The sequence below is a fragment of the Leptosomus discolor genome, chromosome 1, assembly GCF_034619465.1.
Source record: "Leptosomus discolor isolate bLepDis1 chromosome 1, bLepDis1.hap2, whole genome shotgun sequence".
In the NCBI taxonomy this organism is placed as follows: Eukaryota; Metazoa; Chordata; class Aves; order Leptosomiformes; family Leptosomidae; genus Leptosomus; species Leptosomus discolor.
Window position 1 is genome coordinate 125,042,793 of NC_141391.1, and position 25,462 is coordinate 125,068,254.

Genomic DNA, 25,462 nt, shown 5'->3' on the forward strand with positions numbered 1-25,462 from the left:
ATAATAACAAATAACGTGGTTTTATTAGACCTGAACATCGTGTGTCGATTTCTACAGTAAAAATGACTGTATGTGAGCCATTAAGGTTGCTTGAATGATCTTTCATCAGCTCAGCTGTAACATTTCAAATTGTAGAACACTTTCCCACTTGCTAGCAAAGTCTTGGACCCTGATTTAGGGGATCAAAAACTGTTTGGGAATTGGTTTTCCCCAGAATGAAAGGCTTTTATTTAAAAATAGCGCTTCCTCACATGTAATGTTGCTGCAGTAGAGACCCCTGTTTTTCTTGAGAGGATGGGATGTGCAAGATACATGTGTCTTGATGTGACTGTTCATAAAACAACTCACTGCTGGACTGCATCCTGAAGTGCAAAATTGGTTCAAGAAACCAGTTTCTGGTGCAAAATCAACTATGGTGCATAGTGTTCTACGTTTTTAAGGGCTTAATCTACCCGTTGAGCCATGTGTTTGTATTGCACCGGTCTGTGCCATGTTTACACAACCATTAAAACGTCTTAGATTGTTAGAGGCTTTGAAAGGACTGTAAGTCAGTAAAGACCCATTTCTTCCTGGGTTTTGTGTAATTTGCCATCCAGTTGGTTATGACCACTTTTAAGAAGGGCTGATGAATATGAGTCTTATCCAGTATCCCTTACGGACCAGTTCTTAAGTTCAGTGTAAAACGTTCTTCCTCAACTCAGTTGCCTTTCAGTAGAAATGAACTTTTTTTTTTCTTTACAACGCTAGCAACTGTGTGGTATCTATTGGTTGTAATGCTCCAAAGCTGATGAAGAAAAAGCTCCATAGAGATTGTTGAGCCTTAGAACCCAGCTCATGAAGGACTTCTAAGAGGTAAAAGCTAAGGAATTGTTGAGTACAGTAATTTTCTTTACAGTGTCCATTCCTGTGCTTTAGGAAGTGTGCTGCCATATTTTCCACTGGTTACGTGATCTGGGCATCTTCTTCAGTTGGTCTGATAAAGACAGGCAGTAACCCATTCCAAAAAAAACAAATGGATGGGGTGTTGGGTCCAGATCCTTGTCTGAGAGGAAGTGGCATAGTTATCTTGTAAGCAGAAGATACAAAAAAGGAGTCTATTGCACCTGGGCATACAGAGAAATGGAGTGGGGTATGAATCCCAGGCAGTTGCTGTGATAGTGTGTAAGGAAAAGAAGAGGGGAAGGATTCTGAATCCTGCAAAGTTTTAAGAAATATTTCCTCTTGATACATGAACACATTCTCTCCATTGGGCTGAACTGGAGACAGCTGGTATTCTTCTAGACACTGAGGAAGCTGGGCGTCAGCACTGTCTGCTTCAGATAAGATTAATAATGTATAGCTTCATGGGGAACGGAGCCTAATCTGTTGGGATGCCATGGCAAGCACTCCTAGTGAGGAGGAGCAGCTGCCTGTTTTGGTCCTCCTGAGAGGAATGAGATGAACCATCTGAGAGATTCAGATCGACTCCTGTTTGGTTCTGCAGGCAAGTTGCTCACGCCTTGTAGTCAACTGTGTTTTGAATGCAGCAGTCAGATCTATAGACGTCTGATCATGTCCAACTCCTAGCTCTGTACATTTCAAAATTTCTCTTTGAAAAATGACCCTGTAATTCAACACAGGAATACAGCAGAAGGAACTTTGTTTCCTGTTTGCCTATACAACAGTACTGTGAGCTTCTTGAAGTACATGCTAACAGAAGTCTTGACCGATGAACCAGAACAGTATCTGTTTTTTGAATTAAAATGTTCTGCAGTCACTTCTGCTTCCCATTTTGAATTTGGAGGTAAAAGAGAGAATTGCTTGATCTCTTGAATCCTTTCTGTGTTGAGACTTTTGACCTACCTCTCTTGCACCTTGTGTACTACTGTCCTACCAAGGCTGGTCTGTGCAGTGAAGCCATGATCTTCATCTTGCTGAAATGGTGGAGACAAAAATAATTCTCCTCCACAAAATTTCTGCCAATCTTAAGTGTTGTTAAAATAGGCCAGGAACTGTCTGAGCCTATCCAAAAATGCCTTGCATTGCCTGAGACGTGTTCCTCCCCCAGTGCCCTGTATGTTTGTCTGCATTTTACTTGCTCTTAAAAGCGATCAGAGTGGCTAAATGGGTTTTTCCAGTGACCTTGTGGGAGGTAGTTGCTGCATGTGTAGGCAGCTTGAAGACTCTTGTGCATGTAGTTTCCCCCTCATCCCTGCAAGGGTTACTTAGTAGGCATGCTTGTGATTCAGTTGTTTCATATGCACAGCCTCCACTCCCAACATGTGCATGAGCAACTTGAGCAGATGTACAGATTGTCTAGTTTGGAAAAAAAAAAAACCACAAAACAAATGTGGTAAAACCAATGCTTGCACTAAGGGAGCATTTTCTTTGTCACTTTCCTCTTTGGGACAGGAGTTCTCATGATAGACATAGTTTAGAGTCATGAGCATCTTTATTACTATTACAGATGTTCTTAAAGTACTGGTGCTGTGTGCTGGTACTGTACTGGTGCACTGGTACTCTCACTGATGCAAGAGCAAAGACAGATTAATTACCTGCCTAGAACAAGCTCCCTCCCCATTTTCAGAAATAGTGCTGCCTCCCTCTCTATGTTCAGCGACTCCAAGGCTAGTAGCTAGAGGTGGGTGACTTTTAACATAGCCATGGGTTTACTCGCAACATGTAGTTTTAGGGCAAACCTCCTGCCAAGGTATGTTTCCTGGGGCTCTAAGCTTAAGGGGAGCTGAGAAAACTGACTTCTGTCAGGATCACCTAGGCCAGAGGGCAGCATGCTTCAGCTTCCTACCCCTCCTTTAATTTATCTTCACTTTCTTAGTGACTACCATGTAGAAAAAATGGGACATTACTCGCTCTTGGTATTGCCAAGGAGCTTGGTTAGCAGCCAGAGCGTTGTTCAGAGACGTGGAATGATAAGGCTTTGTAGGCTCAAGCTCTTTTGGGCTCACTTCAGAGATCCTGGCTGGGCTCTGCCCAAGCTTGCAGTTTTGAAGTGGCTTTTAGGGTCAGCCACAGGTAAAGCACACTGCATTGTTTACCTTTGCTCATCCTTGGATGCAGTTAAAAGAGAAGGCATGAGTAAAGAATAGAAAATTAGGAGGGGAATTCTAGATCACTGGAGGCTGCAGTGCGTGAGTGCTGGTGCTTTCACATGCTTCTGGTGGGGGCTTCCCACTCCTGGTGCTTAACCTGAGGCAGGGAGTGCAAGAGCAGCTGTTCCTTTCCTTCTGGTTTGAACACGATGTAAGTGGCGGTGTACCCAGCGGGTGTTAAATACATCACTCAAGCTCTTCTGAAACCTAAACTACTTGGTTAGATGCTCAGTGTGGAAAAAAAAAAAAAAAAAAAAATTAAAATTGCTTCAGGCTTGTAAATCTATGCAGAAACTGCTTCTCCAAATCAAAAAGATTTTGTGCCTTGGTCTGTGGCAACAATTTGATGCTTTTTCCTCTTTGAGGTTTTCAGTCCAAACATGTAATTTAAGTGTTGGTTTCATGAACAGTTACTGCTAGGCATGAACAACTGATTTCCAGCCTGGAATAATTTTACATGTTCCTGAGAAAGCCATTGCCTTTACTCAATTCTGTGATTATTTACTGTAGCAAATTATTCCTGTAATATTTGTGGTAATGACAGCTGTAAAATAGAGTATCTGTACTGTTAGGTTAGCAGAAACTAAAGGAAAGTAGTGATTGCTGAACTAGATGCCTTGCCAGAGATGTGAGCTTTGGTCTGTACCTTTCCCATTGTCAAAGGAAATCCATCATCATTCTCTTAAATTACATGTTTGCTTCATTGCTTCTCCACAGAAGTGAGTTACCCTTTTTTTATTGTACACATAACAGTTTCACTTTGGAATACTAATCTAATTGGTATTTTATTTTATTTTGGGTTGGGTTTTGGCAGCTGTATGGATACACTGGGGTAAGGGACCATGTGAAGTTACTTACTGTTTCTTGCTCCCGGCCTTTTCTTATGTAGGGGGAAAGTCATAATTATGATGCCTATCTTCTCAAAAGATTTAGGTAACCAAGGGGAACAGCTGGCAGAGGTGGGCTGCATTTGGCCTAGTGGTGAGGCTCAGTACCCCTTAGTATGGGTAGGTGCTGCTAGGAGCAAGTGTGTTTCTACAGCTGTGTGACAGACAGTGCCTTGAGACAGCAGGAGTCACTCCCTCTACCGTGCCCCCACACAGGGACCAAGGAACAGCTCCATGACCTCCCAGACACCGGGCAGGTGGTGCAGTGTCTCACCTCATTGAGAAAGGGAGAGGGTTGGTTTTTGTAGAAAACATGGACAAGTGTGCTAGCTTAGAGCCAGAGCTCCACTCCTGTTGTCCTCATCCCCTTTCCTGCCACCACTGCCACTACGTTCAGTGGTGTGCTCTGCCCTTCCTTTGATGGCTGTCTTCAGGTTTTTCCCCTGGTTCTTTTGTAATGTCTTGATCTTTTTTCTGGTTTTTGCATCCCCCTTGGAGGAAGATTCAGTACATACTACTGCTGCTGTATAGGGGCAGTGTACAGCCACCTCTGCAGGTCCCATTTAACTGGTGTTGGGGACTGCAGCGTCTCAGTAGAAACGAGGAGAGTCTTGGGCAGTTTAACATCCTCGTTTCCATACAGTAGCAAAACACTGGTGAATTCAGGATGCAGAGAATGCAAAGGAAAATTTATGTGCTTTGTGAATTTAAGGATATAAATTACACCATCTCTGCTGGGTCTTATGATGTATTAGCTCAAAACTCGCTTATTTTGGGATCTGGTTCTTTATTTGCCACATATTTCTACGCATGTTTGTCAGTCCTTAAGCATGGCTTACTTAAGCCTGGATTATACAAGTAATGCAGACACTGCAGCATGTGTTGAATCCTGAACATCCTGCTTTTCTCTTGTCGTTGACAACTTATGTTTCTCCTACAGTGGGTGATACCTAATATTAAGCTGGCTCACTCCTGAGCTTTTTAACGGAATGCTACTGTGGCTTGTCTTTATTATAATAGAGACTTATTTTAAATTAAAATGCTTTATTGATATGGAAGAATTCTTTTGTAATTAGAAAATTCACTGTGCTACAAGTAGTGAAGAGGTATTTGGTTTCTGAGTCTATTTTTGGCATTCCACAGCCATATCATTTTAGTGATTTATAGTTGAAATGCCTGTTGAAAGTCTCCATAACAAAAATAAAAAAATAAGTTTGATTACCTCAGAGACTTAAAAGAACTGTTGAAGAATTTATTAGAACAATGTTAAAATATACCCTGAAACAAGTCATGTTAGTCTGCAGGTTGAAATGGGGTACCTGGGAATTCAGAGTGCTGTGCTACTACAATTAATTAAAGTGTAGTCAGATGAAATCTCCACTATAGTCAGAATTGGTCCCTGGGGTTCTACCTTCGTTGCAGTCCTGGTGCAGCCTTCCAGTCCCAACAATGGTTGGGAGCTAAGTAATTAGTTCAGTTTAAAAAATAAACAAAACAATAAAATTACTGTGACAGGACATATGATTTTTTTTTTTTTATTGCCATGCTAGGCTCTGTTTGATAGTACTAATTTTATATGGCCATTCTTTCTGTTGCCAAAGACAAACAGTGAGAGACAAAGTATCTCTGATTTGAGGGCTATGCTATTTTCCATATTGTAAGACTTGGATTATTTTATAATTGTTGTTTTCTGTAACTTTGGCTGAGATGCCAATCTCCTCTCTGCAGATGTGCTGCCTATCTCGTCCCTGTTGTGTGCTGCGAGTAGTGTTCTTCTACAGCAGGGTTTCCTTATCGGCAATTCTGCAGTAAATGAAGCAGGAGGAGACTGCGTTTCCCAACAGGATCTTGAATGAAGGATTCACAGCATGTGAATTTGTACAGGATACCAGAGGGCAAACTGCCTTACGAGGCTGTCTCTAGTGCTGAGACTTCAGGACCTGGATAAAGCACTGCTTCTGTCTCTCCCGTACAGTATATGTTCTGACCCCAGTTTTACATAGTCTGTCATCAGCTTGTCCTTGAGCTGGATGCAGTAGCGAAACCCTTTGGATAGGGCTAACCCTTATCATGCTCTTGTTTCATGTCAGGATACTCTCCCAGAAGCTGCTGAATAGCAAAGACATGACAAAGAAGCCTTTGATTGTGGCTGTCGATACTGGGACTGGAGAATTGTAGCTCCAAATTAAAAGGGAACCCACGGAACTGTGTGTCTCTGACAGAGTGAGCCCCAAGATTGTTTTTCATCTTAATGATCTGAATGCAACCAGTTTGGATTCTTGAAAATATTCTTAAAAACACTGATGCTTTTTCAAGGGTTAAAGAAAGGGTCTTCATGTCCTTTCTGTCTGAATATAACAAATAACTATTATTTTTTCTACAATAGCACTTTTCTTCAAGACTCCCATAGCACTTTATGTATATTATTTAGGCCTCGAAACACCCCATTAAGGGATATTTCTGCATCTTCTTTTTTTTTGCAGTAAGACAAACTGAGATGGAAGAAGTGCTAGTGATTTGCTAAAGGCTAAGCAGTCCCTATCAGATGTAGAAACGTGTGCTCACAGAATCACAGAATGGTAGGAGTTGGAAGAGACTCTGGAGATCCCAACCCCCCTGCCAAAGCAGGTTCACCTACAGCAGGTCACACAGGACCACATCCAGAAGGGTTTTGAATATGTCCAGAGAAGGAGGCTCCACAACCTCCCTGGGCAGCCTGTTCCAGTGCTCTGCCACCCTCAGAGTAAAGAAGTTTCCTCATGTTCAAACTGAACTCCCTGTGCTCCAGTTTGTGCCCGTTGCCCCTTGTTCTGTCTCTGGGCACCACTGAAAAGAGCCTGGCCCCATCCTCTTGACACCAGCCCTTTAGATATTTATAAGTGTTGATAAGGTCCCCTCTCAGCCTTCTCTTCTCCAGGCTAAAGAGCCCCAGGTCTCTGAGCCTTTCTTCATGTGAGAGATGCTTAAGCCTCCTAGTCATCCCAAGCTCTTTAATAAAGCACATACATGCACCTGACTTGAATCCAAATAAATCCTCTAGGATTCCCTCCTCTGACCACGTGTAGTGGGTATGTGCACAAAGTGCAAAGAAAACACAACTTATCAACTCATACATGTAGTACATCCTCAACAAGTGTAAAGTATGAAACTGCTCGGTACATACCATAGCTTTACACTTTTAGTAATAAAAATGTCTTCAGCATTAACAGCTCTTTTTACATGACCTGTCACAGGAAAGGACAGTAGAGAAGAAGCTAGCCATGCATTCTCCAGTGGTCACTCCATACCTTGCACTGCTTGATGAAACCTGGCATTTTCTCATTTTGTTTCACTGGCAAGGAGCAAATTTGATGGGGAACCCGCCTAGCACGTTTATGATAGCGAAGAAGAGTCTAAAATGGAGGACGATCTGTGCTCTGAAAGAGGTTTGTGAGATTCTTTGCCCACATAGTGAGGACAATCTCTGTGAAGACTCAAGAATCCTATAATGAGACTACATGTTGTCCACTTCAGACAGCTGGAGGTTGGATGAACGTTGGTGTGAGGGGGAGCAAATGCTCTGGTTTTCCCTTGTCAAGAGTCTCAGGTTTCCTGTTGCAAAGGAGTTGAGAGGTCATATGGTTTCAGTCTCTTGGTGTCTCTTATCTATATGAAGAAACTTCATTGCAAACTGAGCTGTCTTGCCTTCTAAGTGGGCCGGTGCCAGTCGGTGGATGAACACGTACAGTGGGCAGCACGCAGCCCGTTGGCTTGGCTGTGTGAGGCAAACTACACAGCGACAGCACGTGCTCGAGCACATGAGTCCTAATGCCTCATCTCAACCCTTCCTTTTTGTTGTATACAGGCAAGCTTATCCTGTACTGCCCCACTTTCTTCCAAAGTGGGATTTCTTTGTCTTCCCACTCTTGTGGGCAGGTATTATGTGAGTGGACTTGTGATGGTACGTATCAAGTTGTACTGGATGACATCTCTAATGTAATCTAAATCTGTTAGCAGAATAAAATATAGTAACAGCAAGAATGGCTGCCACTTATTTTTTACTTAAATTGAGTGCTTTTAAAGACAGACAAGACTTGATGTAAAATGCCTATTTTTTACTGTATTTTGAGCATGATTTTTAAATTGTCTGTTTAGGGAGAGTATCAAAAACATTTGTCATTCATTTGGGGATTATTTTATGATCTTTTCATCCGGTTCTGGTATTCTTCTGCAATATTATTAGTCATTAAGAAAATGGCATGAGTACTGTGCTAAATACAACCATGTCATAAATACTGATTTATTTTTTTTGAATGTTATTTGAGAGCGAGAGATTCTCAAGTTCAAGTGAATGCCTGAGGAACAGAATGGTATACTAAAAAGCTGGTTATGAGTAAAAAATGGAAAAGTTCACCTCCAAGGATTTAGTTTAACAGGATTATGTTTAGTCCAAGTTTCATTTTATGTAAAATTTTAATTTATAGTTTTGCAGCTGTGCGTATGCACTTTCACGCTCTGATGTTTGAGACAAAAGAATTCAGTGTTGTTGGATTACTTTCTGTGGTGTTTTAGTCCCAGTCCTGTGAATTTGCTGTGATTGAAAGAATTTAGGCTTATGTAATGGAAGATAAGAAATTTGTGTTAGTTTCGTATAATCCCAGTTTTAACTATTTCTCCCTGCATGACTATGCCACATTGTATAGGTGGGATTTTCACTGGGAATTGTTTTAAAGTTAACCACCTTCATCTTCAAGTGAAATGTACTGATACAATCTAGCTTTGCATATGATCCTTTTCTTGGCAGATGTCACAGGGCAGCAGAAAGCTGTGCATACACCGTTCATAGAGAAACTGCTTCAGCAAAGCACAACCATTGCTGTGCCTGGTGCTTTCCCAGGCTCCCAGCTCCTGCTGAGCTCCCCTGAGAGAGGAGAGGTGTTCCTGTGAGCGTGCTGTGTACCTCCATTAGTACCATAAGAAATGTGTGCCCTACTGGAGCACTCTGTTTTCAGCTTACTTTTGTAGCTATCACTGAACTTGGAGTTGGGAACAGCTTTATGAAAATGAAAAAACAATCCGTGCAGGTGGCCAGATGTATGTCCTCAATTTTTAAATACTTTTGAAAGCATATTTTCAAGTATGGATAACCACTGCTTCTCTGGGTATATACATGCTGTCTCATACCCCTGCACATTGTTTTATACCATTCCAGATAAACTACTTTCACTTGTTTAATTTCGTTCTTATCATCATATTTAGGCAAAGCTGTCATAGTTGCTCTCCATTGAATCTAGAAACGGGAAGTCCAGATAAAATAAATGTATTTTTCGAAGGAGATGCTGCATCTTAGCCTAAAATACTGTGTTTTGCTGTTAATGGATAGAGAGTGGGTCTACATCCCCTGCAACTTTGTCATTTGTCTGTATGCACCTGTGTACATACATATGTACATTTGTGTGACTGCAAGAGAGAGAAGCAGATGTGACCCGGGGGAAAGCAGGCTGCATCCACTGTGTCCTCAGTTGCACTGGTGGTCAATGTCTGAGGTCAGGGAGGGGCTGCTCCTTCTGCCTCCCCTTCCCCTGCACTGAGAAGACCCCAGGTTCCTGTTTCTATGCGGAGGCTATACACAGCAGACTTTATCTCACGTAAATGGATTGTGTACCAATCCTGAATAATCACTGAAGTAAGATGGTCTTCATGCAGTTTTCACCAGTTTGGAGCTCACAATTGCAGCTGCAAAGCAGCGTGGTACTGCAGGCCTGTAGAGTACCTAGATCTTCAAGTGGATTTTTTTTTTCTGTGCCTTATTCTGCTTAGATGTCAGCATGAAGCTTTATTGTGCTTTTGGTAGACAAGTGCATTTGCCATGGTTAAAAGTGATATCTTCTAATGCAAAATGTGAAAACCAGTGTTGGAGATCTTTCCATTAGTCCCAACACTGTATCAGACTGAAAGAAAATGCAGACTGCTGAGTCTACTCCTCATATAAGAGCACTGTTTTCTGTAACAAGATACCTCTATACCTCTGATGCACAGAAAGCAAAATACAGCAGGGGACCCTATGGAAAAGTTCTGTTGGTTTTTTTCCTCCTATTTTTGGGAGATGGATTTGTGAAAGCAGGTCAGACAAAAGCTTGGGGCTATGTGGCTTATTGCGAGTATGAACTTTGATTTCCTTCCCTGTTGCCAGTAAGTCTCAAGGGAAAATATTCTTTAGCAGAATGACTACAATTATTTAATTAACTGTTCATTTAACTATAATTTTATGATTTTTTCTGTGTCTGTAAGTACCTTTCTCTCCTATACAGCTCGCACTCACACATCATCCTCTGTCACTTCCTTCCTGGAAAGTATATTCATTACAATAGTCATGAAAGGTTTTGAAAGAGAATTTATATGCAGAAATTTCTATGATATTTTCATATTTTGTTATCGTGTTACCTCCTCATGTGGGCATACACAGAGAGAACTGTACCCAAATACTCTGACTGTCTCTATGGGTGCGACCTTCACCCTTCTAGGTCTCTTCCATCCCCTTTTGGGTGTCCCTGGCTAGTTGTTGGCTGCATACCAGCTATGCGATGATGGTGGTGGGTGGTGGTGAGTCTTAGGTCACATTGACTGACTACAGAGACATATGCCAGTGATGCTGTAGTGTCTGATAGGGCTTCTTGCTAAACATACCAGTTTCAGGATGAGCTGAGGTACACTTTGACTGCCCTCAAAACCCCAGCTTGTTTCTGTCAGTCCAGTTTGTCTGAGGGTTAGAAGGGAGGGAGGAGAATCTCAGCACCATTTGTTGTTTGGATAAAGCCCCCAAGCAGGAACATAAATACAGTGAGCAGTAGTGGGGATCTGACTGCTGGTGGGACTTACTCATTCCCTTGTCGCTGTTTGGATTTAGCCTTCTGTCTCTGGCCTTGCTTACACCTGTCAGCTGAGGGTGACAGTGCCAATGGCAGGAGTTTGTGAATGTCCCTTTGGAGCTTTGCCTGGCCAGCTGGCAGCATGTGTCATCAGCCAAGCCTCATCTTCCTCCTCATGCACAACCTTAGGTAGGAAGTTAGTCAACACATAGGCCATGCCCTTCCACCCCCAGCGAGGAAAGTGGATTTCAACCCCGTGTGAGCACCCCAGTGGAAACAAAGTGTTTCAGTCTTTCTTTTCTGCACTAGGGGAAGAAATAAAGATCCTTTCCTCCTTTTGATTTTTTTCTTTTTCTTTTTTTTTTTAAATTCTTTTTTTCCCCTTCTATGGTGGTCTCCACTAGGATGGGCATATAGTACCCATTGGAGGTCACACCTTAGCAAGATGAAGCCAGCTTATGCTGGTGCTAGAAATGTATCATGGAGGGGAGAGAACAGGAAGAGGAAGATCCCACCCAGCAGGATCATCCACAACCAGAAAGAGGTTAGAAGCAGATTTAGGTTTCCCTATGTTAAGACATGAGGCCTGTTCACTCGGATGTGCTTCTCCATAACTTCTTCCTCTGATGCCATGGTCATATTTATCGTTACAGTGGTGCTACCTTTTTCCATTGCTGCCATTCAATCATCTGTATGACGACAAACTTCCCACCGGTTTGGGTGGCAGAGACCATAGCTCTTGTGGGGAAGATGTGATGACCCTCCCTTCAAAACAAGCCAGTCCCTGGCTGCCACTGAAATGCAGCAGCGCTTCTGCCCCTCTGCCAGCAGAGTCTTTCTGAATGCTGTATTTGTAGGCTACAGTCGCACCCATACTGCTTTATTTTGAGTCACTTCCCACCCCTCCAAGGTCTTTAACATGGGTGGGGAAACAGTATTTTCCCACACGCAAGTGGAGTATAGGTGCCACAGTGTTACAAAAAGTAAGTTGATTCATTAACAATAACTTTAGGCATAACCTAACCACTTAAAAATTTATACAGACCTGTTGGTTCCTCCTGTTTTCTATCAGTGTGTAACAACCGTTTATAAAAGGTTATTGCCAATCTTAGGCTGCACTAGTTACTTTTACACTGTGAATCCTTTTACTTGCTGATGAACTTGATGAATGTATTCGCAGTACTTAAGTAACCCTCCCATAACAGCCTCCTCTTCTTGTTCTTGCAATAGAAACCTTCTGAATTATCACATGCCACAGCCCAAGTTGGCTCCATGGCATGTTGCCCTAATTATTATTTGTTGAAGAGTCTTAGGACTGCTAGAAAGGTATTTTCTTTGAAATGCATGGTGTTTATCACATCCTCCAAATAAACTTAACGCTCCTGACTCTCATTATAAATTACCAAACAAAAATCAGAAGGAAAAGAAGGTGAGATGATCTTATACAGAGTTGAGAGTAACCAAAATGATAAGTATCTTCAGCAGGTAAAACTCATGCCACCTTGCAATCTTTTACTTTTTCAGCCTGATATATGGCACTGTTTAACCAACAGATATGTTAAGAAAACATGACCTGAAATAAGTGCAGGAATTCACCCAGTTGCTGTGGCTTAGATGAACTCCCAGCAACTTAGTGACCTCTTTTGCCCTTTGCTTACTGTTAATTTAAATCCCATCAGCCTTTCCTCAGATGTTCCTACTGAGACTTTTATGTGGTGTTTCCATTATGAGGAACTTTTTGGTGCTGTCGTGTCGATTTTTGCACCTTTGGATCAAGTGGACCTTTCGACCTTATTTCTTCGGGTTACCACTCCTGTGTGTTTGCCTTGCAGGAAGCTATGTGTGTATGTGCCAGTGCTAAATCCGTGGCTCCAGAATGTCTTTACATGATAACAATCTCCCCATGTTGGAGTCCACACTACAGTATCATGATGTCCATGTGACCTGAAATGTGTTAGGATCTCCTTACAGCAGGCATGCCATGCTGTACACTGTCCAGGATTTTTCCCCCCTTAAGAATCACAAGTTTTAAATGGTGCTGAGGAAAACTGTTCAGCCATATGTGGTTTTAAAAGGAGAAGTAATGCAGGACCAGTGTAAAGCATTCAGTGGAAAGGAAGCCAAATTCAATATGATCTTTAATCCTGCCTGTACTCTGGCTGAAGCTGAGCAACTTTTTTTGAACTGTAAAGGGGATTTAAGCATGTGTTCATTTATTAATTTTATTATTTTTTATGTCTGTGCTATTTGCAGCAAGCCCTATATTGCAATCCTGAAGCTGTACTGTCTCATATTGTACAATGTTGATAAAACATCAGTCAACATATCTAAATGCACATCTAGATATGTAATCATTATGCATATAGTCACACAGCTGTTTTTCTCTTACTTTCAGAATGATAGTCTATTGGCGTAGTTGAGTGCTTTTTACCTTCATTTAAACAGGTAAAATCAGACAGTGTATATTCTATTGCACATGCTGATATGCTTTTATTTCTCATTTCCTTTAGACAGTGATAATGAAAATGGATGTTTTGAAACTGAGAATTTCCTTATCCAAAAAAACCATTAATGCTGACATGCAGAGCTGGTCTAGCAGAAAAAAAGCATCTCTGATCCAAGTCATTATCAATTGCTCTCTAACTATGATGACAATAGAAAAACGAAGCAAGCTTACCTTAGCTCAGCAGACTATTTTTTGCTGTATCCCAGGATGTGTCCTCTCCTTATTTGCTTGAAAAGGGAAAATCCTTTTGAAGAAAGAAAACTAAATACTAGAAGTGAGGGATTTAAGGAGTCCTCATCTGAGCTCCTGATCCACTTGTTTTTCGCAAATTGCAAAAACCTCAATCCAGTAGTAGCTCAGAGTGACTTTCCTCTCCTCATGTGTTCTGTGGGCTGAGAATCTGCAAGAATAGACCTGAGACGGTGCTGCAAGAGAGAGACAGCGGGGGGACCTTGGCACGGAGTTGGACCGAACTCTAAATATAGCCCAACCCACTTTCCGTGCAGTTCTCTTCATACTCTGAAGGCAGATGACCTTGTCAGAAAACTGACCTCCCAGCATGTCGCTCACTACAAAGAGAGGATCTAAGGGAACAGGACTGCAATATAAAAGGAGAGAAAAGCAATCTAACCATCTGCTTGCAGAAAATGAATGTAGGTATGAGATCTATTTTTATGGCAGTTGCAACTGATCGAGTCATAATGCATTTTATTTGATCATTTAGACAAATGAGCTGCATGCCAGTTCACAAAAGACTTGTACAGATGAAAGATTGCTTTGTAATTGCTCGTCTTAAGTAGGGAGCACTGACATAGATGAAAAGCCGATCACCTTTCCTCCTCTTAAAAACCTTAATGCAGCGGAGTGTGTAGGATTTCCCTAAAAGCTTCTGTCTGTACAAAATTATCCTTCCTTTCACTTGCTCTTATAATAAGATTTTTTGGAAAAGTGAGTTAATTCACAAATGTGTATTCTGGTACCATATAAATTTGAGATGCTAGGGTAGCTTGAAAGGGCAGTAGAACCTGCAATATCAGAGACCAAACTGCAGAGAAATGTGTAGTATATGCAGAGGAGGAAGCAAGAGAAGAGGAGGCGTAGAAATATAACCCTTGGGCCCTAAAAAGGGAGCTGCTTTTCAACAGATGTTTTATAAGCTGGGGAATTTGCCACTCTAACTATGTGGCAACATGTCAGGGTATTTCGTTCTTAACCTGAAGGAGAGTTAAACTTGATATGAGTCAACCTGATACTCTGTCAAACATGGACCTGATAACTGCTATGTCATATGAAGACTTATGAAATAAAAAAGCTGCAGAAATGTGAGCAACTCAAAATGTCTGCTCTCACATTCTGTGTTAAGACATGTAAGGAGAGTTGGGATAAAACCTTGTTTGCAGTATTGTTCTTCTATTTGTTAGTGGTGACATATATCTAAATGTATGCTACATTACATGCACGCATGCAGTTTTCAATATTCAGAGAAAACCTGAGAAAACATCAGGACTGTGATAACCTTATACTATAGATGTGTATGTCTGCAAAATATGCGTGAGCCAAAAAGGCGTGAATAATATCAGTGGTCAGTAAAGTAGCAATGTGTATTTATGAACAACAATTTGGGCTAGTAAGTTTTTGTGAAGTGTGCTATATTTTTTTAACTGAAGCCTACTACTTTTAGCTTTTTTCCACTGTGTAATTTTATCATAATCTATCAGCCTGAAGTCCACAGGGTCAGACAGACTCTGTGTGTTACCTTCACAACAAGAACTACAGCTGTAAGGCTCAGCTGCTTCCCAAGGTAGTGAGAGAATAGTAGAAAATATTAATCTCCTGCCGTATTAATGGAGACATCACATCGGGGACCATACTATGTTCCCAGGCAAAACTTGCCCATAGTCAGACCTAGGCTAGAGCCCACCCATTAAGTAGTTTTATGGATTTATCCAAGTTCCTCTTTCCTCCCAATTTACCTATTTCTTCCACATTAACAATAATAAATGTTTGTTAGGAGTGAATATTAGCATGAATGATGCTGTTGTTTGACTTTTGGGAGAGGGCCTGAAAAAGGAGTGAGTCTGCCTCCAGATAGACAGATGGTGAGTGACATACTAGCACTGTGTAAGTAGTGAAATTCTAAGTGTATGTGATACCACATCATTAAACACCAATAGCATCATGTTATCTTCACTCCAGGGTGGTACCCTGATGCGACCTAGACCAACCCAACCAATTCACCCCTGCAGTGCCACTGCTGCTTCTACTCATCTTTCCAGTGCTGGGATATTGAAATTGCCACAGATGCCCTCATCCACAGCATGAAGGAGATAGGGATAGGAGAGAGAATAAGTTGGTACTCTTCACCCTCCACAGCAAATGGCTGGAGCAGTTTCCATATGCAATAGATTAGTAGTTTGTAGAAAAAAGAAAGAATCGCAGTGCTCAGTGGGTCCTAAAGCACAGGAACAGTCAGACTTTGCTAGGAGCTGTGACATGCACTTCTCCTATATGGAGATTTTGGAGAAACGATGATTTCTTGCTTATACAAATAATGTGCTGGGTGGCTTTGGGGAAGGAATGTTAATTTTGGAGGAGACTTTTATAGAGTGGTGCTGTTTGTGCGTAAAGAGCTGTAAATGTTGCCTGACCAACCCCAGTAATGAGAACTTCCTGAAAGGAGGGGAAAAGGCTTTAAGAATGATTGTATTAGTTCTTCAAGATGGATGGAACAATATTTTGTTTGACAGCTGTATACACTCAAACTTTCTTTCGGATGGCTTTTGCATGAGTTTCCACACCAAGTGGGAAATGTAGTAGGGAGTCAAGCCCTAATTTATGCCTAGCTTTTCCTGGGCTCATAACTTGTGTTTTATGATGCTTGATGGTCTTTCTGATTCTTTGTAGATGGTTTTTCTCTTTGACTACCCAGCCTTCCTTGGTAGCATTTCCTCTGGAATGATTTGGCTTTCCAGAGCCCAGGCTGTTTCCTCTCTCAGATGCCTCTGTTGGAATTGATAGCTATTTCAAGCCAGTCTTGTAGGGTTCCCCCTCATACAGTTGTGCATACTGTAACCAGTGTTTGTGAACTGATTTTTCTTTTCATAAACACAAATTCTTAGACACTTTTAGTTGTTTAAAGATCCCATGGAGCGTTTTATAAGATGAGATATGTGAACCATAATGTCTCAGCCAGTTTTCCAACATGGTCAACTGCATTCTGGCTTGCCCCCTTCCTCTACTTTCAGAACCGGGTAGAGTGTCCTTTTACTGTTATAAACTGTTGCACAGTATTGCTGGCATCCTTTGAGTGGTTTCTAAAGTGACTGCAGGGTATATAATGCCTGGCATCTGTCAAGAGGAGAAGCCCTTTTTACAAGGTTAAGTATTTAATTTTGTAATATTATTCCAGCAGATTTGTAAACAGCCAAAACCGCTGTTTACAGCCACTTACAAACAAACAAAACTGTCTCCCACGTCCCTATCTCCCTATGAATACACTTTTAAACTGAGTTTGGAGATTTAAGGAGATTATTGGAAATTTCAGCATAAAGGATAGTTTTTGAGAAAACAAAGGAAAGAGTAATGAGGAGACTGCAGCGACTTGTAGATGTCATCTGAGCCTTCACTCATGGTGTCATTGGCAAAGGGTACTAGAGCAAACAGGACTGACTTGCACTCTGCTGATGTGTTGTGGTATCTTCAGGCTTTGGTTGCTCTTGTTTGGCAGTCCCGTCATGAAGAAATTAAGTTGAATATCAAACAATAAAAGGGCCTGTCATATTCCTAACATGGCAAGTCTTTGTATTTGCCCTTTGCATACCATGGGTTTTAAAAACCACAGTGACTAAATGAATATTCAGTTCTCCCTTCTTACCTTGGTGATGCCATTTATTCCTTGTTCGAGGCAGCAATAGGATGTCAAATTCAACCCTTGTCTTGCAGAAAAGAGACTTTTTTCATTAGGAGGAGGGTGGCCTACTACTTTTACATTTGATCATTCACTTTCTGTGATTTTTCTAATATGTTTCTGCCTTATAAGGCAATATATGAAAATGAAAAAGTCAAGTTATGAATAGGCCTGGGTTGCAGCTGTACTACAAGCTGGGCCTAACCTTGATCACGTGAATTTTATTCTTCTGTGCTTACTTGTGTACAACAGAGGATTTCCTCTGGTCATATTCTCTGATATGCCCTTTATTTTGTCTTTGGTTCACTCCCGGTCAGCAAGTTGTGGCAAAAATGAGTTTGGAAGTACCCATTTTTGAATATTAAAGAGAAAGTGTTAAAAATAAGGCAGAAAGGAGAGGTAGTTGTTAGAAATGTTCTGTGGGAGATCCTTTGCACAGCAGCTAGTTATGTCTGTGTGCTAAAAGTTTTTTATTGTGTCTGAGCATAGTGAAAATTGATTTGATATTCTTCCATTAAGACCTCTTCTTTTTTGCTTGAACGGGCAGAGATTTTAATTTAAATTGCCATTCAGTGTAAGAAAGAGGAAACTGAACTGACTATCATGTCACCAGATTTATCAGGCCAAAAAAATTTGTTTGTGGTAGATGTGCCTTCTGAACTGCCCAGGGAAGGGGTTCACATTTTTGTAAGAATGTTGTCTTTGTCTTTATTGTACAAGCTATTGTGAATACTTAGAAACTATTACAGGGTACTCCTACAGTGCAAGAAACTGACTCGGTACAGGCTTTGGCTGGATGGATTGGGAAGGAGCTCGTACCTTCTGAATGTTACCTAATGGGACAAAATTGAAGTGCTTTTCATTCTTTGACAGGACTGTGTCTGTTTCTGCTCAGTCGCATATTGTATGCCCTTCAAGTATGCCTCACAAATACACTTTAAAATGCCTTTTTAAAGTACCTTGGCAGATAAAGCCTGAAGTTCAAGGCATCCTTGCAGATTTGAAAACTTACTGTTGTGCTGGAACAGGCCTGTTTTGGAAAAAGAGTCCTTAGTTCATAGAGATGGGAAGGGAAAACACTGCCCAGACCTTGGGGGACGATGGCTGGTTTGGGATGATGGAGCACCAGCACACATAAAATTACCACGGAGATTGTGTCAGCCCAGGCAAAGAGGGAGCTCTGTTCTCTGTTGCAACAGGCTGGCAGCAAAAGTTGACAAAAGGACCGTGACTGACTAACTAACTAGTGGTCAGCTGCAGCAGAGCTTCACATGTAACTTCTAACATCATGTAAGTAACAGTAACAGATACCGGTTCATTCAGTTTTTCCTCTTTAGTTCCAAATGGTCAAAATACCCAAGTAGTTTAAGGCCTTAATTTGATTCATGACCCTGGTGAGAAAAGTGTGAAAACTTCATCAGTGTTTTAAAACTGGAGTTGCAAAACCTAAAATTTAAAAAAAAAAAAAAGCAAACATCGTCATTAATTTTTGAAGCGGCACTCTGCTTAGCCATGTTGTCATTCTTCCTTGCATCAAAGATTTACCCTGAGCTGTAATATGATGTCTTTTGATGCAATTAAGTATTCATTTTTCATTTCCTGTCAGAATGTATGTTCCCTTGCTGATTTCTAAGACAAAATCTTGTTTTACTATATTGTTTAAAATGATTTAGCTAATCCTTATTCAAGGAGGTAAGGAGATGGTTTTGTTTTTTCTTTCTGTAATCTGTCATCTGGATTTCTCGGTTATGCCACTGCAGACGATGCGTGACCATGATGGGGAGAATTATTTGTCTTTCTGGGGGTGCCAGTGGGCCCTTTCTAATTTAGTCAGAGCAATTTGAGAAATGAGGAGGGTACTGACATGGTTGTAGCTCTTTTTGGTGCAATGGTTATGTGGTGATCTTCCCCAAGGATGTAACTAAAATTTTATTGCATTTACTAGCAATTTCTAAAGTATTGTCATGGTAAATAGCCAGAAACTGGTCTGAAGAACCATATTAATAATAAAATTCACATTCTTAGTTATTCCATGTGATGGCTGGTCCGGAGGTCCCCAGAAAGGCTTCATAGCTATTGCTTGGCCAGTTGACTTTACACCATGGGCTCCAGGGTATCTGAGCTATTATTAGGCTTCTCGACAACAAAATTCAAAGCTGCCCATTGCCTACAGAGAGGGAACTTGGAGAGAATTGTCCTGGTAGACAATTCGGGATTAGTGCCAGTGACACACAGCTGAGTAATTTGGGATCTGTCCAGGAGGCTGTTTGAGCTGCTGCTCGCTTGTTGCCGCTGTGCACCACTGGTTTCTGTACTTGCTTCTCCAACTGGTACGCAGAACCCTTGCCTTTTGTCAGGGAAGTAGTTGATCTTGGAACGCTTTAAAATATTTAAAATATTAATCCTTTTTTCTTAGTTAATAATCCCCCCAGCCAGGCCTGTTTCATTTGAAAGACCTCATCTGTTCCTTTGGATACTGGTGGGCAGCATGGCAGGACCTGCCTGAGCTTCATGTTTCCTGCTGCCTTGAGGAGTGATACCGTAGTGGTATGTTAAAATACTGTCATCACCACTTGTAGCCCAGTTACTGTGATCAGCACAACTGTGGTGGCAAGAGGATGAACAGGGACCTGGAAGCCAATTTTGCTGCTAGCTGTTACATTTTACAGAACATTAACTGACCTTGCACTGTGTGTACCTGATGGGACATGCAGGGGTGATACAATGAGAAAAATTTGAGATAGTGCGTTGACATTAAGATTACTTAATCTGATTCACTGAAGATTTAGGCCCGTTTTTAATGGCAAAACTAGGAGAATAATAAGGAAGTCTCAGACTTCAATTTCATTCTTTTCCCTGGCCTTCTCGCTATACCTTTCCTCCTTTCTTTCCAAAGAAAAGGAATTTAAAATGGCAATTAAGAAAAAACTCGAGATGTGCCCAATACACTTGGCATTTTACTCAGCATCAGATATTTTTCAGTCTGCTGAATGTAAAGCTGGGAGCCCAGAGAAATATTTTTCCCCCAGATTAATGAACACAGATCCATACGGTTTAATCAACCAATAAATAAAAGCATATACTGCAAAGCAGCCTGAAATTAATCCATCATAGCACAACCAAACTGAATGAACTATGCCCACCTACAGAGTAATGACAAGCACATACTTTCCTGAAACTTATTTGAAACTAGGACGTGAGCATAACAAATGTAAACCTATTTCCATAGTGTACAGAGCTTTTTTTAAAAAATTGGAAAAAACAGGCTTTATTTAAAGTCTGGTTCAGATATAAGGCAATTTTAGACCAGTCAGAGGAGGATGGAAGTTGGGAGGGACAATATTAAATTACATACAAACTTTGTTTTCGTGTAAGTAATTTTATTTTTGTACTGATAGGTAGCCCTGATGGGAGCATAAGGGAGAAAGCAGGGATTTCTGTTTAAACCCAGAGACTATTCTGACCTGGAGTGTGTGTCTGACTGTGGGCAATGCCAGATACATCAAATAAGAGTTGAGGGAGTCTTCCTCATCGACACATAAGGCACGTTCCCTCCAAATCCTGAGATTAGTTTAACGGTAAGAAACAAACTTGTCCTGTACTATCCTGTGTCACTGGATACCAATTAAATGTCTGATCTCACTTAGCTTCCAGATTAAAAAACAAACAAACAAACAAACAAAACCCAACTAACGGAAGTTGTACACTCAGTTATCTTTAGGTATGTACACAAAAGAATATTTTTCTATTCCGAGCTTTCTGTTTAATTACATGTTCATTGTTCCTATATAGTGAAGAGTTGTAAGCACTATGCCTCCTTTCTCTCAAAAAAAATGCCTTTTGTTCTCCTTATCCTTCTCTTCCCATAGCTGCTGTCATTTCTGTAAGCTTCCTTTATCTTTATTTCAGTCATAGGCTGGCTCGAACCACAAGTCACACTTTCCAAACAATTTTAGGATTATTTTTTGTTCCTTTTCAGTTGTACCTTTTTTTTTGAGGGGGAGGGGGACGCATGTGGAGGTGTGCTGCCTAGAAGAGTTACACTTTTCAGTCAGCCTTAGTCTTTATAAGAATTAATTATGTATGTTGAGGTCATTCTAACTCCTTTATTAATCTAAGCACTTCAGAGTAGAAAAGTGGCATGTGAAGGTCAGAAGTCTCAGTAATGGTGAATCAACCTAGCAAACACAAATTTGTATGTAGTAGTTGTTTTGTACAAACAAAATTGCACTCACATCAAAGCACGTGTCATTACCTCGTATGTCATTAAGGTCTTGTCTGCCTTTAAAAATACTGGTATAGAAAACCAAGCAAATGTGCATTCTTTGCAAATATATTAGTTAAAAAAGGTGATTATTAAAGGGAACCTGTTAAATGATCTAAGTATGTGTGTGCTTATTTGTTTATGTGCATGTGTATAAGCATGAAGACATGTATGTATATGTATATATGTATAGGTGTATATATGTTTAGTGTACATATTGATATACATATGTGTATGCTTTAATATTAAATTTCAAAGAAGTTAGAAACCATTGCACTGAATGATTTTAAATAGTGATCAATATCATAAATGAGAAAGTCTTATTCATTTATGTGTGTGTGTGTTAAGCATAAATGGCTTTTTTCATTTCAGCGTGGTTCAGAATAAACTCAAATATAAATGCTTAATGACTGAGAAGCCTGTTAGTGTGTCCCATGCCGCTGATGTAATACCAAAGGAAAAAACGTGAAGAGGTGTGGGATTTACATTTATTTTTCTATATTGAGAGCATTACGTGACTGTTCAGACGTCTTTGACGACCTTGTGGTTGCGTAAGGTCCATATGTCACAGGAAAGCAGATGCAGAGGATTGCTGCACTGTGAACATCACCACCCCTTCAGCAGCGTATTCCATCAGCGCCTGCCGGTCCGCTCATTTGCATCGCAAGGAAGATGAAAGTCAACGTTGTATTAATCAATTAGGTTCTGCATTTGTGCCAACTTATTACTAAGGAAGGATTTGTGATCTCTGCTGTTCTGGCAGAGATGAGTCTCCTGGGCAGCTTGACACCTGAAAGGAGGGCAAGCAGCGCTGCTCTGATACAGCCATGTTTGGGATCGGTGAGCTGTGGGTGCTTTTGCATTTATTCACATCGAGTTATGATTTATTTTATGAATAACTTTGCTGACATCAAGGTAACTATTTGCAGAAGAAGGTACGCTGTTTAATGTGAGCATGGCTGACAGACTCTGGCCTGTGGTACTTTGATGCCCACAACAAAATGCTCCTGTCATCACGGGAGCTGACATGGTGTCACAAACAATCACAGCTCAAAAGTATCTGGTGTCTCAACTGGGACGTGAGTGGCTGTTTCTGGAACAGAAAAAAAGTCCTCCTGTTGTATGAAATAAAGATACGCAGCTACTGCAGAAAGATGCTCAAATTTGAACTGTTTTCACAGATGTTTGTTGAGTCTGGGGCTGGACATTGGTTCCCTCTTCTCTTCTTGCTGAAAGCAGAGAAGGACATTGCATCCCGAAGTGCAGTCCAAAACTCAGATGGGCAGTAAACAGGTGGTACATTGTCAGGCTATTTCAGATCATGGAAACCATTTGTCCAGTTTTAGGTTGCTATTGCTAGCAGTATGTCTTTTAGTTATGAGAAAGAGAAGGGGTTATTTAAAACTTAGATGACTCCTGCTTGCCTTTCAGAGCATGCCAAGTGGGATTTAAGAAGGAATGCTTAAAGATCACAGGCAGTTTCCCCTGAATCTATTTTATGCAATTCTCATGTATTTCCAATGTAAAGTAAATACGCTGAGAAAGAGCTGGCTCAGCAATTCAATTCAGTGAGGCATGCATGGATATACTCTGGAATGGGTGTTTGGGGCTCAAGCACAGTGAGCAAGAGGGACAAAAAGGTGATTAGTTCTGATTTCTTTGATCTACTTTCATTCGTACCATCATTCCACAGCCTGTTTGGATGTAGTGCAGCCAGGACCCCGAGGGTGTGGAGTTGGTGTGTGTGAAAGTTGGTCACTTTTCCAGTATCTCTGGAGTCAGGGCAGAAGAGATGAAAGTCACTGATGGGTTCTCAAACACAGAAGCTGCCCTGCCAAAATGCAGCACAATAGATTTGTTAGAGAGAGGGTGATACGGAGGGAAACAAGCCCATGGTAATGCACAGGGGTAACACTGAGTTACCAAGACAGCTTTTAAACTTTCAGGAGTATGCTGGATGATGTAATTTTTTAGCTTCTTCTAATGAAGTATCATATCTAAAGATTCCGGAGTGTCCAGAGGACATAAGTGGTCAGTGACTTTGGAGAGGAGTAGGCCAGGGAAGGATCTGTTCCTGTGCAGGGGCAGGCCTAGGGTGCAGGAGCACTCTGACGTTGTCAGGAGAACAGAAGGGAAGAACCCAGTAGATCGACACCAATATTTGAGCTGTAATGTAATGAAAAAATGTTAGACTCCCAAACCTTCAGTTTTCTGTCTTCCGCTGTTCGCATGCTGCCATGTGTTAGGCTGTACAGGACTAGATATAATTTTTGTGCATTAATAATAAATTTGTAATAAAGTAAACCCATATCACCATTGATAATTTAAAAAAAAAAAAAAAATAAATGGGCTTTGGTATACCCTCTCCTTTTTACTTCTGTTGGCCAATAAACTTTCCACCTTCAGCCAATGTCTGATGAATACTCTTGGGACAGTAACAGTGGTGTTCTAGCAAAAGTGGCAGTCATACTGGGGACGCTGCTTATTCTTGTTCATGATCCAAATGGCAGCTCAGAAGAAGAGTCAGTCGGACTCAGTTTGCCCCTCAGAAGAGAGGGAGAATAGCTCATGAGGGCAACTCATGGAGATCGGTGCCATTTCCTAGTGTACAATAAGCCTGAGACTTAGACTTGTCACCTCCCTTGCTCATGTGGTTTGAGAAGAGATCCCAGAATGGCTGGCCACCTAGTGTACTCTGTGGTTGACTTAGCGTCAGCTTAAGGGGCAGCTTAATGTTGCAGCTAGCTCACAGTAAAGGGATGCAAGGGGTGACATCCTGCTCTTCCCCCGCCACCAGCCACTCACCCCGTATGGGATCTAGCACTTGTGTGGCCACAGTCTGTTCAGCTGCTGATTTGATGGCTGTGCCTGTGAAGAGAAAGAAGCAAATAGACCAGCTGAGCTGTGATGTCCACTTGGTGCACACATTCGTGCATTTGCTCTAGATTGGGAAAGCAGGGGCTTTTCTTGGTGGATTCCCGTTTAAGATTTCAGAATACATCTTCATCCTGCATTGAGATGCAAACAAGAGCTGCCATTTCTTCCATGGCATTCATTTTGGTCTGAACTAAGTTCACTAACATATTTAGTGAAACCCTTCACTTAGGAGTCTCTTGGTGATACTTCACAGAAAACAAATTCTCTTCTCAGTCACTGCTCTGTTTCTAAAGCTCTTACAGTTTGCCAAGAATCTAATCTATATCAAGTAAGATTTCATGACACACTACATCCAGCCTGCTAAAACATTCACTGATTTTCTTCACTTGCTAGCTTTCAACTTCCCAAACTTTTTTGAACTCTTAACAGCTGTCACAACCCAACTTTAGGATGCTGAAAGTTACATAAGCCTTTCAAAGTGGGAAAAGGAGTGGAAGTTACAAGATGGTATCTTTCCAAGAGTAAATATGTACCTATTTTGTTACCCCTTCTGTTGTATTAGGATTATCAAAGCCACTGTCTTATTGCCATACAATATATAATGTTGCACCTGTGGATGAATAAAGATTCCTTTCCCCTTCATATCCCATTACTTGCCTTTCATTTAAATTCTTTGACATATCTTTCACACATTCTTTCACTTACCTTTTTTCAATAAGTACTTATTTTAACATGGAATTAGTAAATACCAGCCATAGTTGGTTTCTCTCTCTCTCTCATGTTCTCTGGCCATCAATTTAATCTGCTCATAGCTAGTGATTGCACAGATGTAGTTATAGCATCCATGCTTGGGATGATGCTTAAGAAATTGTACTGTTCCTCTATTCAAAATAAGAAATATCTTAATTTAAACAGTTTTCTTTCAAAACATAAGCCTTTTTTAGTCTTGTGGACATAATGCTTGAACTTTGGGAATGGTGCCTTTGTCTAATTATTATTGACGTAAAAGACATACAATTAAGATGTACTTGCAGAAAACGTCTGCATATGTTTTTATGCAATAGGACATTATACTAATCTTGTA

At 41.0% G+C, this 25,462-nt stretch overlaps 1 protein-coding gene across 1 annotated transcript in view; it reads left to right on the top strand.

Annotated features, from left to right (window-relative positions):
• CMSS1 (cms1 ribosomal small subunit homolog) overlaps positions 1–25,462 on the top strand; it is a 248,792-nt gene that overhangs the window by 204,852 nt on the left and 18,478 nt on the right. Inside the window, 1 exon segment of the mRNA XM_086463764.1 lies at positions 12,556–12,570. Within this exon segment, the coding sequence (XP_086319890.1) occupies positions 12,556–12,570 (15 nt within the window).